This window comes from Hakea prostrata, chromosome 2 (genome assembly GCF_041222555.1).
Source record: "Hakea prostrata isolate BN-2017 chromosome 2, UWA_Hpros_2, whole genome shotgun sequence".
NCBI classification, from domain to species: Eukaryota; Viridiplantae; Streptophyta; class Magnoliopsida; order Proteales; family Proteaceae; genus Hakea; species Hakea prostrata.
Genome location: NC_142601.1, coordinates 64,717,911 through 64,733,148, shown reverse-complemented (window position 1 = coordinate 64,733,148; position 15,238 = coordinate 64,717,911). Strand labels below are relative to the sequence as shown.

Here is a 15,238-nt window from a genome sequence, read left to right as displayed (position 1 = left end):
ACAGTAGCAACATTGCATGATCATGACACTGCTCCTGAAACTTGTCTGGCTGCAGCTAGTTGCTGATTAGATTTAAAAAAAAGTAAAAAAGAGAATAAAATGTAACAATCTACTAGCTGAAGATTCCAGTTTGAACAATAACATGCATTCCTGTTTTCCTTATAATAATAAAAGAATCTTATTACCTATTCCAGGTGTGCCTATTAAAAAAAAACCATGTTTTTAACTCTTACAGCTTCTAGACGTCCGCTGAATACATAAGACTGACTTCTATCTCACAAATCAGTGAGAATTGAAGTATCTTGAAGTAATTTTAGCATTAGATGGACAAAAATAAAACTGAATGGAAGTTATGCTGCTTTTCCCTCCAAATAAAGCCTACTTAGGTGGATTTGGAAGAAAATTTGAGATAAAACATACTCTGATCCACATGACTGGATAGCTTTAATCATAAGGGACAATTTCTGAATAACGAATATATATTTCCAAGTGACGCCATGCTCGTCAATTTTGATTAGTTTGTGTGGTGTTGTGTGATTTGTTGTTTTTTTTTCTATCCCTTCTATATTTAAGTATCTTTTCTGCCGGATTGATACTCATAATTGGAATATTTGCTTGTTCATAATGACTTCATGCCTTTATGGATGTCTGGAGGGGCAGCAGGTCATTACTTGATCTGTTAACCATCCTGTAGTGTGGGCAAGACTTAAACTTGAATAGTAAGATTTAGAGTTCCTTAGTATTTTATGATGTCTAAGTAATAAGACCTAGGGCCAGCAATCAAGGCGATGGAGGGTCTTCCAAGTCGCTTGGGCGATGCCTAGGAAGTCAAGGGGTTTTAGTGTTAATTTTAGGCGGTTGACACATTTATTGCAATGTAAGATGATATCTGGTCCAAAATTATTCTTACCTACATTCTTTTATTTTATTTAGTTATTTTCTGCTTTCGAGGAGGACATTTGAAGAGTGGCATCTCACTTTGAATGAAATGCATTGTTGTCGATACTATAGGGTACATTGACATCTCACTTTGAATGATATGCATTCTTGTCGATACTATAGGGTACATTGAACACCAACCAAATCTCAACATTTTTGAAACAAGACTTTGGATAGGCTAAATAATTCCGGGTGTTAAAAGGGCCATTTAGAAGGTTTCGACTTTTATAGAGGACTCGTTTTTTATGGATCGATCAAGTTGGAACTAGAAAATGGAATGCTAAATTGTACTAAGTTATATTATTAATTCATAGCATGCAAGTATGAAACATTTTGCAATCTTCATAAAATGTTCATCCTGTCATAACATTTATAACATGAACACAACCATTGACTTAAAACATGACCACATAGAGTCAAAAATCGTCTCTTGAATTCAAAGTTTAAAAATCAGAATATCAGAACAACCCTACCCCCGCACATATCAAAAGTTCCAAATATTCAAATACATATCATCAAGAAACATCATCGAGTGATATAGGTGCCAATCCTTCTCCCTCCTGCTGTTGTCTTGGAGAATTAGATGTTTTAATTGTATTGATCTCAAAGTCCTCCGGAACGTCCTCATCATCACATGCATCTTTAATATCCTCCATCTCCATATCTCCTCACCCTTCGATGAATCTCCAACATCAACATCAGCTACCCCACCCTTACTCCCATTGCCCTCATGAAGACGTGAATATGTCAGTGTTGTGTTGGCTCTAGAAGTTGATGTTTGAGCTCTAGTTGGTCGGTTGCGTTGAAGAACTGTGGATGCCCTCAATGCCTTATGAACATTGCTCCACCTAAGATCTTTATTGGGGTGTACTAGATCATGGCCTCCTTGATCAACCATCCACTTACTACTCCAATTCAATTCATCTAGCACTAGTGGGTCATAATTTATGTTCTTCTCATGCCGAAGCCTCAACCTTTCCTTGAGCCGTCGATTGCATTGAATATAGACAAGGACATTCAAAGCTGGTGGTCCAACCTATTCCTCTTTTTGGTGTGAATCTGGATTTTTACGCATTGAAATAAGTAACATTAGTTTTAGACTTTTAGTACTTGGTACTGATAAACTCCAATTTATATTATTTAAGTAAGGGAAGTACTTGATATTTTCAAATTCAAACATGCTCCACTTGTACTCACAACCAGAAGATGTGCAGCACATGCCTAGTATGCATATTGCAAGTTTCTTAAGCTCAACAAAGGGACCTCCATGTGGTCTTCAGACTCTTCACCAATAAAATTTAGAAAAAATACGAAGTAGACCCAAAAAAGAAAAAAAAGAAAAAAATAGAGAACGTAAATAATATATTTCATAGTTGTTACCTACTAGGACTCAAGATTATCCTTTGACTACCAGCATATCAAGGCAAAGGAAAGTTGACTTTCCCTAAGCTTTAGCCTAGGTATAAATTTTGTCTCACATGGCTAAATCTGGAACTAGCCTTTGCAAAAACTTTCCAAGGTTAAGAAATAATGTTGCTGCATACACTGGACACTCCGTCTGTGTGTCCCAACGCTTGTCAACAATTTCTATCACTTTCTTCCATAATCTTTCTTTGGCCTCAGAAATTTCCTTTATAACTTGTTTTGCCTTTTTCATGGCAACATAAACTTCAGGCAAAGTTGGCTTCTAATCACCATATACGATCCTCAAGGTAGTAATAAGAAGCTTTGAAGGTCAAAAACAATCTTTGATCCTCAAGGTAGTAATAAGAGGCTTTGAAGCTCAAAAACAATCTTTCGTTGCATTCCAAAATGTTGTAGCTTAAATTGTTTCTTCCATCCTCTTCCTGCGTTTGTGTTTTTCAAGGAGATTTCTTCCAATCTTTAGAAATAAATAGGGACCTCAAGGTATCCTTGTACTTCAATAAGCTTTGAAGTGTTAGAAATGATGCTGCAAATCTTGTTACACCAGCACTTACAAGATCATGGCCACCTGTTTTGCTTCTCATGGCTTCAAGAAGGCAAGTGTGCCTATAACTGATTTGTGCCACATTCCTAGCTTTTGCTATCACAGTCTAATAGTATTTGATATTGCATATGTCCTCCAACATAAGATCAATGTAATGGGCTGCACAAGGGGTCCATTGTGGCCTCTTCCTCTTCTTGATCAACAACTTACCAACAGTTTTGTAGTTGGCAGCATTGTTAGTCACTTCTTGTATAGCAGACTCCTACCCAATTTCCTTCACCTTGCTGTCAAAAAAATGAAACATGTTTCCATCTCGTATATGTTTAGATGCATTAATAGATCCGGTAAAATAAATCTCCTCAAAAGAACTGACAAGGAAGTTAATCAACCGTCCGCCTCTTTGGTCCGTCCAACCATCAGACATGAGAGTACATCCATATTGTGTCTATATACTCTCATGTATATATATATATATATATATATATATATATATATATATATGTTTTTCGTTTCAAAGACTCTCTCATGACTTCAACTGATGAGGATATCAGTGAGCAGTTCCGAGTTTACCAGCGACGCCGACGTAGAGATCATCCCACGATAGCATCTATGTGGATGGATGATGAGTTTGGAGGTTATTGGATTGCTAGGATCCTATGGTTCGATGGGAAGCATTGCTCATAGGCCGTTTGTCATGTTATTTTCCTTAGTCTTAGTGGGTTGGGTAGTAGTTTACTATTAAAATATTTTAATTTCATGTTTGAGTCTTTATGGGATGGGCCTAGAGTCTATTTTGGCCTAATTTTGAATTATTTTGAGTTTGGGTTATATACAAGGTTTAAAGTATCGGTATCAAGTATCGTATCGGTCAAGTGATTTTAAGAGACGTATCGTCCTGTATCGAGTATTGTATCGCTTTGGTTATGGTATTTTAGTGTAATTAATAGAGAAACGTATCGAGATGTATCGTATCGGTTGGGTCAAATATGGATACGTATGGACTAGTATCGTATGGTTACTATGGTATCGTGGGATACTTTAAACCTTGGTTATATATACTACTTAAGTTGGGGTTATTTTGGGAATTAAACATGTAGGGTTGTGAGGGATCAATTTTTTTTATTTAAACCTTGTATGAAATTCGTTTTTGGCAATCAATGAATGAAGAAAAGAATTAGAAAAGAAGCTCACGCTGCTCTCTCTCTCTCTCTCTCTCTCTCTCTCTCTCTCTCCTGGCGAAACTAGCTCTTCCCCCTCTCTCCAGTTCATCTCTCTCTCCTCCTCTCACCTTTGTTTCCCACTAGAAAAATTCCCCTTGCTCTCCTCTACAAAGATCTACTCTTTTTTTTTTCTCAAAAAAGACCTAGTTTCTTTACTAGAAATCTTCTTCTTCTTCCCCAAACCCCACGGTTGTTCTGTTTTTTTTTTGCAGAAAAAAAAATCTTTTTCTTTTTTTTTCTTCCCTCTTTCCCTTATACGGTAGTCTAGTTTTCTTTTGTTAGTCTCCCTTCCCTTCTCTTTGTTTCTTTTCTTTCTCTCCCTCTCTCTTATCACCTACTCTCTTTCCTAGGATACACCATTACTTCAAAATATATTTTTCCCCTTTCCTAGGATTCACCACTACCTCAAAATATATTTTTTCTTTCTCTTATTTCTGTTCCTAAATGTTTTCTAACCCCTGTTTTGCAACCAGGATCAGCAGGTAACATTATCTCTACCTAAATATTTCTCATTTATTATTTGGCAGTTTTAAGCCATTACTTCAAAATATATTTTTCTCCTTTCCTAAGATTCACCACTACCTCAAAATATATATTTTTTCTCTTATTTCTGTTCCTAAATGTTTTCTAACCCCTGTTTTGCAGCCAGGATAAGCATGTAACGTTATCTCTCCCTAAATATTTCTCATTTATTATTTGGTAGTAGTTTTGTTTAAAACAAAAACTTCCTAAGACTCCCTTTACATTGTTAATTGTTGAATTCCTTGTTAGAAATCTGATATTGATTATGACAGCTCTATTTTCTTTAAGTTTCTTAATACCCTTGCATTCAATTTAGTGTTATGGTGCCAAGATCCCCATCCCCTTGTTTCCCTATTGATTCTTGTTTAGTTGTGCTTATCAGTAGGACTTATTGTATTTATTTCTCTACTTTAACTGTCTTAAATGCATGATTAATCAGAACTCAAGTGCTGCAAATTCCTTTCTTTACTATCGTCAAAGAATAGGTGTCTAATTCTAAGAGTCTAGTAGCCCACTTTGTAGGTCCCTTAGTTTCTAGGGTTTCTCCTACATCAATTCTGATATCAGAGCATGGTTTAGAGTGTTAGTACTGCTGGACTTTAAGGTTTCGAGTTGTTAGAATTACTGGTTTTAGTTTAGGTGTGTTTAGGTTAGACTGTGTATGGTAGTAACCCGAAGTGGAAACGAATATTCCAATATGACTGGTTCATCAAGTGCACAATTGACCCCTGACCAAATGACTCAGTTGCTCCAAAAAAATGGAGAGATCTTAAAGGCCATTCAAACAACTCAAGAAGAGTTAAATAACCAAAGGGCAGCACAGGCAGCCCAAGCCACCACCATTCAGGCCATAGAATGTAATGTTTGGACCCTTGCAACACGACTTACAGCCATAGAGGGACAGCAAGAGCAGCATGGACATAATACTCAAGACAATGGACCTAGGAATGAAAACTACCAAGTCGACCTACAGAACTTTGACCACCGCTTCGAGGATCTTGATAGAACTGGGGATAATTTCCAAGGTAATGGAAGAGGTAGAGGTAGAGATCGTGGAGCACGTGGACATCTTGGTCCTATACATCATGCAACCTATGAGCATGACAATGCTCTTGACACCCATGATAGAGGGTTCAATATTAGGAGGATAGTCAAGGTAGAGGCCCCATCTTATGATGACCAAATAGATGCGAAAGTCTTACTAGATTGAATTAGACAAATGGATAGGTACTTTGATTTTTATAATATGTCAGAAGAGGTTCGCTTTAGGTTTGCTAAGATTAAGCTTACCGGGGCTGCCCAAGATTTTTGGACAGAATTAGAGTACTAAGAGAACAATCTAGGACTTGAGCCAATGACCACTTGGGTTGAGATGCAAGAAAGGCTTAAAAGGGAGTTCTTACCTATCACCTATAGGCTGATCTTGTTGAACGAGATGAACACCTTAAAGCAAAGGAAATTAATAGTGACTGAGTACATGGCCAAATTCAATGAACTTAAGAAGATTAGAAGCCGTACTCGTGAGGATGTTGAGCAAACACTTTCTAGGTTTATTACTGGACTTAACTCAGATATCCAGTCACGACTTGCACCCCACTTAGTGCGAGATGTCCCTCAAGCCTTTAGGATTGCTCTAGAACTTGAGACGTCCATAAAGACTTTTCCTCAAAAGAATAGCTTTCAGCCTGAAGAATCTAGTTTCCGAAGGTCTACCCCTAACACTACCAATTTCCAAAGACCCCATGTTAATCCACAACACCCAATTGATAATAAGGGTAAAGGCATTTTGGGAACTCCCCCCATGAAAGCTGGCCAGCTCCAGTGTTTCAAATGCCAAGGATTTGGACATGTTGCTAGGGAATGCCCTAATAGAAACCTTTATGTTGGAGGGCAAGACCATATGGATTTAGATCAGGATGATGATCAAGAGCCTGAGTATGAAGACCATAGACCAGATGAGGACATATCTGATGATGATCTCGATATGGTATATGGGTCTAAGCTTGGAGTTGTGCGTTTGTATGGTATCACAACCCAAAGATACTGATGATTGGCAACGGACTGATATTTTTATTACCTACACTAGCCATCAAGGTAAGAACTGTCGAGTCGCCATAGATAGTGATAGCTATATGAATGTAGTTGCTCAAAGTGCTGTTTCCAGAATGGGGCTCAAACCAGAGGCTCACCCCAAACCATACAAGGTTGCTTGGGTTGATCAGTCTACTATCCCTGTAACCCTTAGGTGTTCAGTTCCCCTACATTTTACTTGTTATGAGGATAGAGTGTGGTGTGATGTCCTAGAGATGGATTTTGCTCACATCATTTTAGGGAGACCATGGTTATATGATAGGGATGTCACTACCTATGGGAAATCTAACATCTGTATCTTTGAATATAAAGGGAAAAAGATCCGATTGACCCCTAGCACCCCAAAAGAGCTTAAGGTTGTGGAGCATTAAGGCAGTACCATCAAACAAACTTGCTCTAAACACTTGGCATACTAAATCAGCAAGAATTCGTAGTTGAATGTAAAGAGTCAGGAGTTGTTTATGCTCTAGTTGCCTCGCAAAGTAATACCATAGTGTCCAATAGGGATGTTAAGTTCACTAGTCACTTTTGGCGGACTCTATGGAGGATGATTGGAACCAAACTCCGTTTCTCTTCTGCATTTCACCCCCAAACCGATGGTCAGACCGAGGTTGTTAATAGAAGTCTAGAGGACTTGTTGCGTTGCCTTATAGGAGAGTAGCTTACCAGTTGGGATCGGGTCCTTACCCAAGCCGAGTTTGCCTATAATAGTTCTAAGAACTGAACCACTGGTCTGTCACCTTTTGAGGTTTGTCTAGGATACCAGCCCAAGGCTCCTATAGACCTTATTCTAGCTGTGTCCAGCTCTAGGACTTCCCCATCAGCTGAGTCTTTTACGTTACTCATATCTGATTTACATGCAAGTATAAGACAACGAATAGCACTGAGTAATTATCAATATAAGTCCAAAGCTGATGTGCATCAACAATTGCAAGAGTTTCAAGAAGGAGATATGGTGATGGTTAGGATCAGACTGCAACGTTTCACTAAAGGTAAAGCAAGCAAGCTAGACGCTTGTAGTGCAAGACCATTGGAGATTCTGAAGAAAATAGGAGCTAATGCCTATGTTCTTAATCTGCCAACTAACATGGGGATTGGCAATATTTTCAATGTGGAGGACCTTGTCCCCTTCCATGGCACTCTTACTACTGCATCTTTCTATCCAGATGACCTTGACATCCTTCCCTTTGTTTTTGATGACCCTGTTGGTAAGATCCCTTCACTCCCTACTACTTCAGTACTACCTATGCCTAAATTTCACAACAGAGTTGAAATAGTTGAAGAGATCCTTGATGAGAGAGTTACAACTACAAAAGAGGGAGGTTATAGAGAATTCCTAGTTAAGTGGCGGGGAGTCGGGGACATCCTGAGATCGACAATGCTTGGATCACGATGGAGGAGCTACAACGACTTCACCCATATATGCTATAGTACTACCAGAGCCTTTATTCACCGGAGGTGAAATCTTCAAAGTCAGGGAGAGTTGATGAGGATATCTGTGAGCAGTTCCGAGTTTACCGGCGACGTTGACGTAGAGATCATCCCATGACAACATCTATGTGGATGGATGATGAGTTCGAAGGTTATTGGATTGCTAAGATCCTATGGTTCGATGGGAAACACTTCTCATAGGCAGTTTGTCATGTTATTTTCCTTAGTCTTAGTGGGTTGGGTAGTAGTTTACTATTGAAATATTTTAATTTCATGTTTGAGTCTTTATGGGCTGGGCCTAGAGTCTATTTTGGCCCAATTTTGAATTATTTTGAGTTTGGATTATATATACAATTTAAGTTGGGATTATTTTGGGAATTAAACATGTAGGGTTGTGAGGGATCAAATTTTTTATTTAAACCTTGTATAGAATTCGTTTTTGGCAATCAATGAATGAAGAAAATAATTAGAAAAGAAGCTCACGCTGCTCTCTCTCTCTCTCTCTCTCTCTCTCCCCTGTGGAACTAGCTCTTCCCCTTCTCTCCAGGTAATCTCTCTCTCCTCCTTTCACCCTTGTTTCCCACTAGAAAAATTCCCCTTGCTCTCCTTTACAAATATCTACTTTTTTTTTCCTTTCAAAAAAAGACCTAGTTTCTTTCCTGGAAATCTTCTTCTTCTTCCCCAAACCCCACGGTTGTTCTGTTTTTTTTTTTGTGGAAGTCTAGTTTTCTTTTGTTAGTCTCCCTTTCCTTCTCTTTGTTTCTTTTCTTTCTCTCCCTCTCTCTTATCACCTACTCTCTTTCCTAGGATACATCATTACTTCAAAATATATTTTTCTCCTTTCCTAGGATTCACCACTACCTCAAAATATATATATTTTTTCTCTTATTTCTGTTCCTAAATGTTTTCTAACCCTTGTTTTGCAGCCAGGATAAGCATGTAACGTTATCTCTCCCTAAATATTTCTCATTTATTATTTGGTAGTAGTTTTGTTTAAAACAAAAACTTCCTAAGACTCCCTTTACATTGTTAATTGTTGAATTCCTTGTTAGAAATCTGATATTGATTATGACAGCTCTATTTTCTTTAAGTTTCTTAATACCCTTGCATTCAATTTAGTGTTATGGTGCCAAGATCCCCATCCCCTTGTTTCCCTATTGATTCTTGTTTAGTTGTGCTTATCAGTAGGACTTATTGTATTTATTTCTCTACTTTAACTGTCTTAAATGCATGATTAATCAGAACTCAAGTGCTGCAAATTCCTTTCTTTACTATCTGTCAAGAATAGGTGTCTAATTCTAAGAGTCTAGTAGCCCACTTTGTAGGTCCCCTAGTTTCTAGGGTTTCTCCTACATCATTAACTATGGCACCCTTAATTCATGATAAGTAGGGGGCACATATCTTGGTCCATATTGAGCAATTGATTCAACCATGACCTTGAAGCTCACTGATTTGACTGCATTAAATGAGATTCCCTGTTGATAAGACCAATCTGCAATTGCATTATCAACTTTCCTCTTCTCTGCCAGTGGTTGACTTTGATTCTCTATTGTAGTTTGATAGGGACCCTTTCTATGCCTATCAACATCTACTTGCTAGGGTTCTCCTCATATGGGGGCATCCATGGGACCCTTTACTTGTGGTTGGGCAACTTTTCTTCTCTTAGCAGCTATCCCAGAACTTGGCACAACTTTAATAGTAGACTAGGGCCTACCACTCTACCAGGTTCAGGTTCTCTGTTATTTTTGCTTTTAGTGTATGATGAGATGTGTGATTCGATGTTGCCTTATGGTTCCATACCTGATTAATGGTTAGCATTTCTAGGAGAATGAGTCCTAGCTCAGAGATAAGGAACATAAATATATGTGTTACAGATTGCGTGTCTGACCCAAGGGTCCTTGGGTCCTAACTTGACAATAACCTTCTACTTTGTCCCTCCTAGTGACTGAAATACTGGTTGCTTTTTGGTGAAGGAGTTTAGATCAGTGTAGCTTGCCATATTTGTTAATACTGGATCTTGTTTCTGCTTCTGAGCATTCTTGTTATGTTTTGGTTTGGTTGGATTTTCAGGGCAAAAAATCTTATCCTTGCATCTGATCCTGACCGTGAAGGAGAGGCAATAGCCTGGCACATTACAGAAATGTTGCAGCAGCAGGATGCTTTGCATGAAAATATCACTGTAGCAAGGGTTGTTTTTCATGAAATAACTGAATCTTCTGTCAAAAGTGCTCTGCAGTCTCCAAGAGACATTTCTGTGGACCTGGTTCATGCTTACCTTGCACGCCGTGCTCTTGATTATTTAATTGGATTCAGTATTTCACCATTGTTGTGGAGGAAATTGCCTGCTTGCCAATCAGCTGGGCGGGTCCAATCGGCAGCTTTGGCTCTAATATGTGATAGAGAAATGGAAATTGATGAATTTAAACCACGAGAGTATTGGACCGTTGGTGTCGAATTTAACAGAAAAGAACCTGGTTACTTCGATAATGGCGGTTTTGTTACATCACACTTGACACACTTTGGTTCTAAGAGGTTAGAACAGATGTCAATCAGCTCACATGTGGAGGCGAAATCCATTGAAGATACAATTACTTCATCAAAATTTGAAGTTGTACATTCTAAAAGGAGCCAAATAAGAAAAAATCCTCCTACACCGTACATAACATCAACTATTCAGCAAGATGCTGCAAACAAATTACATTTCACAGCCTCATATACTATGAAGGTTAGAGTCATTTTCAAATTATTCTGTTCCTTGCTCATATTTCTTCACCTTTTTCATGTGCAAATATTTTCCTTTTCTCGTAGTGATTGAAGAAGCTCAAAGGTTCTTATTTTTAGTATTTTCTATCTAAAGGATTTTGTATGTATGACCAATCCTATGGGTTTGCTAAAACTTTATGGTGATGTTTGAACCATATAGATTTAGCATTTGCATACCAAATGCTATGGGGAATATTTATATTTGTCTTTCAGGTTTGGTTGGACGGGTGAGCTTCAATTTTAAAATTTGTAGGCTGTCTCATGGAACTTGTTTTTTCTATGTAATTCAGCTTGCCCAGAAGCTATACGAGGGGGTTAAACTATCAAATCAGGAGGCAACAGGACTGATTACTTACATGCGGACTGATGGTCTCCACGTAGGTATCACTTTGGCTGCATGAAACTTCCTTTTTGTGTGTTTATTTGATTCAACATCGGGCGATGCACAATGAATTTTTCTTTGAACTTTTTGAGCTATTAGCATATTTCTTATCCTTTCTTTTGGTTATTAATGTCATATCATTGTGGTTCCAATTTACAAAAATAAATGAGATATTCAAAGCTATAATTACTATAGGGGCATTAAACTGATGAGTCATACTATGATATTATGGGAGAGAGTAAATGAAACCCATTTGAGACACTTAAACACAATTGCGGAGAACCAGTTTGGGTTTATGCTGGGAAGATCTACAACGGAGGCTATTTACCCAATTAGGAGACTTTAAAAAAGGTATAGAGAGTGTAGGAAAGACCTTCATATGGTATTTATTGACCTAGAAAAAACTTATGATAGAGTTTCTAGTGCATTGGCAAGTACTAGAGAAAAGAAGTGTTGCAAGTAAATATGTGACATAATTAATGATATGTATGATGGTTCAGTGACAAGTGTAAGAACAGTGGGGGGACAAAGTAATGAATTCCTAATTATAGTAGGGCTACATCAAGGATCAACTTTAAGCCCATATTTATTTGCACTTGCAATGGATGAATTAACCAAAGACATTCAAGACGAGATCCCTTGGTGTATGATTTTTGTTGATGATATTATGTTGATAGATGAGACTCAAGTGGGGATTAATACCAAGTTAGAATCATGGAGAACAGTTTTGGAATCAAGAGGCTCTAAATTAAGTAGAACGAAGACAGAATATCTGGTTTGTAACTTTAGTCATGCTCGGGCAGACGATGAGGTGGTGAAACTTGACGATGTGGAGATTCTTTAGAGTGATGTTTTAGATACCTAGGTTCAATCATAAATAAAAGAGGTAGAGGATGATGTTTTTCAAAGAATTAAAATAAGGTGAATGAAGTGGAGAGGTGCATCCGGGGTTTTGTGTGATCGACTCATTCCATTAAAGCTTAAAGGAAAATTCTATAGGACTATTGTTCGACCAACTATAGGTTTGAGTGAAGCCTTTGGCCACTAGTCTAGCCTTATATCTCTCAATGGTTCCATCTGTTTTGTGTTTCATACTTTTATTATGAACATCCATTTGCACCCAACAATCTATTTCTATGTAGGCAAAGACACCAACTTTCACGTTTTGTTTTTTTCATTTTGGGCTTTCATTTTCTCATCCATAGCTTTCTTCCAGTTTGAGTGGGACAATGCCTCCTGCCATGAGTTAGGAATAGAGGTGGAGGACAAAGAGGAAATAAAGCTTTGAAATTCTGGGGATAGGGATTGATATGAGATATGGTTAGAAATAGGGTGTTTAATGCAAGTACTTGGTTGCTTTCTTAATGCAATAGATAAATCTAAGTTAGAGACAAACTCACTAAGAGAAGCTGATTCTTCAGGACTAGGAGTTGGTGCTTCTAACTGGCGTGGCTCAGAAGGGGGTATGTTCTGCTTCCTTTGATAGTTCTTCAGAGATCTAGTCTCCCCTGCACATCATCCACCAACTGTTTCTGTCCAGTCACTCCATCTTCCAAAGGATAAAGGAAACTTGGCAGTAGGAACCTCAGGAGGAATCTCAAGGAACACCGGAGCTTCTTTACTAATACTCTCCCCTTGAAGAAAAGGAGGGGAAAAGAAAGGAACCTATTTTTGAAAGACAACATCCATAGATACAAAAAAAATGATGAGAGGCAGGATGGTAACACTTATACCCTTTTGTGTAGGAGAATAGCCCAAAAATATACACCACAACCTTGGGGGGGGACTGTAAAGTTGGCTGTCCGTGAAAGAACTTTAAGAAGAAAGCATTGATCCAAGACTCAGGAAGACATCCTGCTAATCAGATAGGTAGTGACTTAAGCTGCATCACCCAAAAAACGAGGAGACACATGCATAGTGAACATAAGATAATGCCACCTTAAGAAGATGTCTATTTTTGTGCTCAGCCACCCCATTTTGAGGAGAGGTACCCACACAACTGGTTTGATGTATAATCCCCATGATCAACAAGATAAGAGGGAAAAGCCCCACTCGAGTATTCAGTCCCGTTATCGGTCCGCATAATTTTTATGATAGCCCCAAACTGAGTCCTAACCATATTGTGAAAATTCTGGAAACACCAAAACACATCACCCTTTTGGTGAAGAAGATAAACCCATGTGGTTCTAGTAAAATAGCCAATAAAGGTAATAAACTATTTATGACCAGATATAGACATAGTTCGAGAGGGACCCCACACATCAGAATGAATAACAAAGAAAGGAATATTACTACGATTATAAAAAATTTGGATAGACATGTCTACTTTGCTTGGCTAAAATGCAAGTATCACAATGAAAATCATTCAAATTACATCACTTAATCATTTCAAGAAATGATCTAGACAAAACTGATAAAGGAATGTGGCCAAGACAATTATGCCACTGCAATAAAGACATAAGTGCAGGAGAGGACGATGAAAAGGCCGTAGAAAAAACTGATGAGACTTGCCCAATAAGTAGAGCCCCCCTTCTGTCTACCACTATCAATTGTACGCTTCTTTTCCAAGTTCTGAAAAATACAATGGGAAGGGGAAAAATTATTTTGCATTTCATATCAGGGGTAAGACTACTAATAGACAAAATGTTAGCCATAAATTTTGGAACATGCAAAACAGAAGAAAGGGTAAGTGTAAGAGAAGAGGTAATGAAACCCTTTCCAAAGATTGGAGACAAAGATCCATCAGCTGTTCGAACATTAGATGAATAAGTATGAAATAAAGAGGATGAGCTTGTTATGTGGTTGGTTGCTTAGAGTCAATTATCCAAGAGGGATAAATGAAGTTGACACTGTGACAATTGAAAATACCTGTAGGGCGCTGAGAATCAGTAGTGGATGTAACGACAGAGGCTACACTCGCACTGGGCTTGAACCTAATATGTATGAGACACCATTACTTGATCTAGTTGGTCATTGTATTTTGTTGACTTGTTGTATATGTAACCATTCTATCAAACTATTCGTGTATGTTGATGATTCTATGCCTGTATATAATACAATTTGTATTTCTCGGAACCAGTCATTTGTTAGTATACTTGAATGATAACTTTTTAGTGGTTTTTTTTTGGCAAACTACCTGTTCCATTGTGTTTATTATGCTTTAAATAGGTAGGAGGCGAGAAATCAGATAAATGGAGGCCATATAAACCCCGGAAATAGGGTGGAAACCTTGCTCGAAAAGTACCTTCGGTCAAAACCTTGAGATTTCAGTTTTTGGCCAAGTCAAAACTAACCTCGATTAACTTGAATATACTTAATCCAGGATTACTAATTGGATGACACAGATCCTGCACCTAATTATTTGTTGCCTTGCAGTTAACCTAGGGTTGAGAGATATTGGTGTCGGGCCTTTTTTCCCAACGTTATTTGGTAATTGACCTACTCTATGGGGCCTATGGGCCTAAAAACTGAATGTCTAGCCTATGTAAAAAGATAGGTTATTATTATTATTTTTATCTGTTTTGTAGTTGAACTGGTTCAGTGTTTGTTGGATTTTTTTTTTGGGTGAATAGATAAATTCATTAACCCAAGGAGAGAGGGGGGGGGAAGGAAAAGAATACAAAAGCTAGGCAAGTAAAAGATAACAGGGCTAAGCAAGCACAACAGTTGTATAATACTATGCCAAAATGGACCAAATTAAGGCCAATAGACCAAGATAAAACCAAGGTCAAGATAGAGTGGTGCAGTTTTCTATTCAGTGAAAGGGGGCCTTCGTTCTAGCAATTGCAGAGGGCATCATAGCAAGGACCAAAGTAGCATCACAGAGGGCATCAGGGTTGGTAGCATTGCAGGGTAGTTGCTCAACTTTCCCTCTGGGTTCCTTTTATCATTTTTTCTAACAAACCTCCATTAAGAAGTTCA

The 15,238-nt window shown here is 38.1% G+C and overlaps 1 protein-coding gene across 1 annotated transcript in view; it reads left to right on the top strand.

The window, feature by feature from the left end:
• The window catches only part of LOC149025719 (DNA topoisomerase, type IA, core), a 58,057-nt gene that overhangs the window by 6,514 nt on the left and 36,305 nt on the right, over nt 1–15,238 (top strand). The window contains exons 5-6 of the mRNA XM_089145931.1: nt 10,243–10,897; nt 11,226–11,312. Of these exons, the coding sequence (XP_089002057.1) occupies nt 10,243–10,897; nt 11,226–11,312 (742 nt within the window). The remainder of the gene's footprint in view (nt 1–10,242; nt 10,898–11,225; nt 11,313–15,238) is intronic.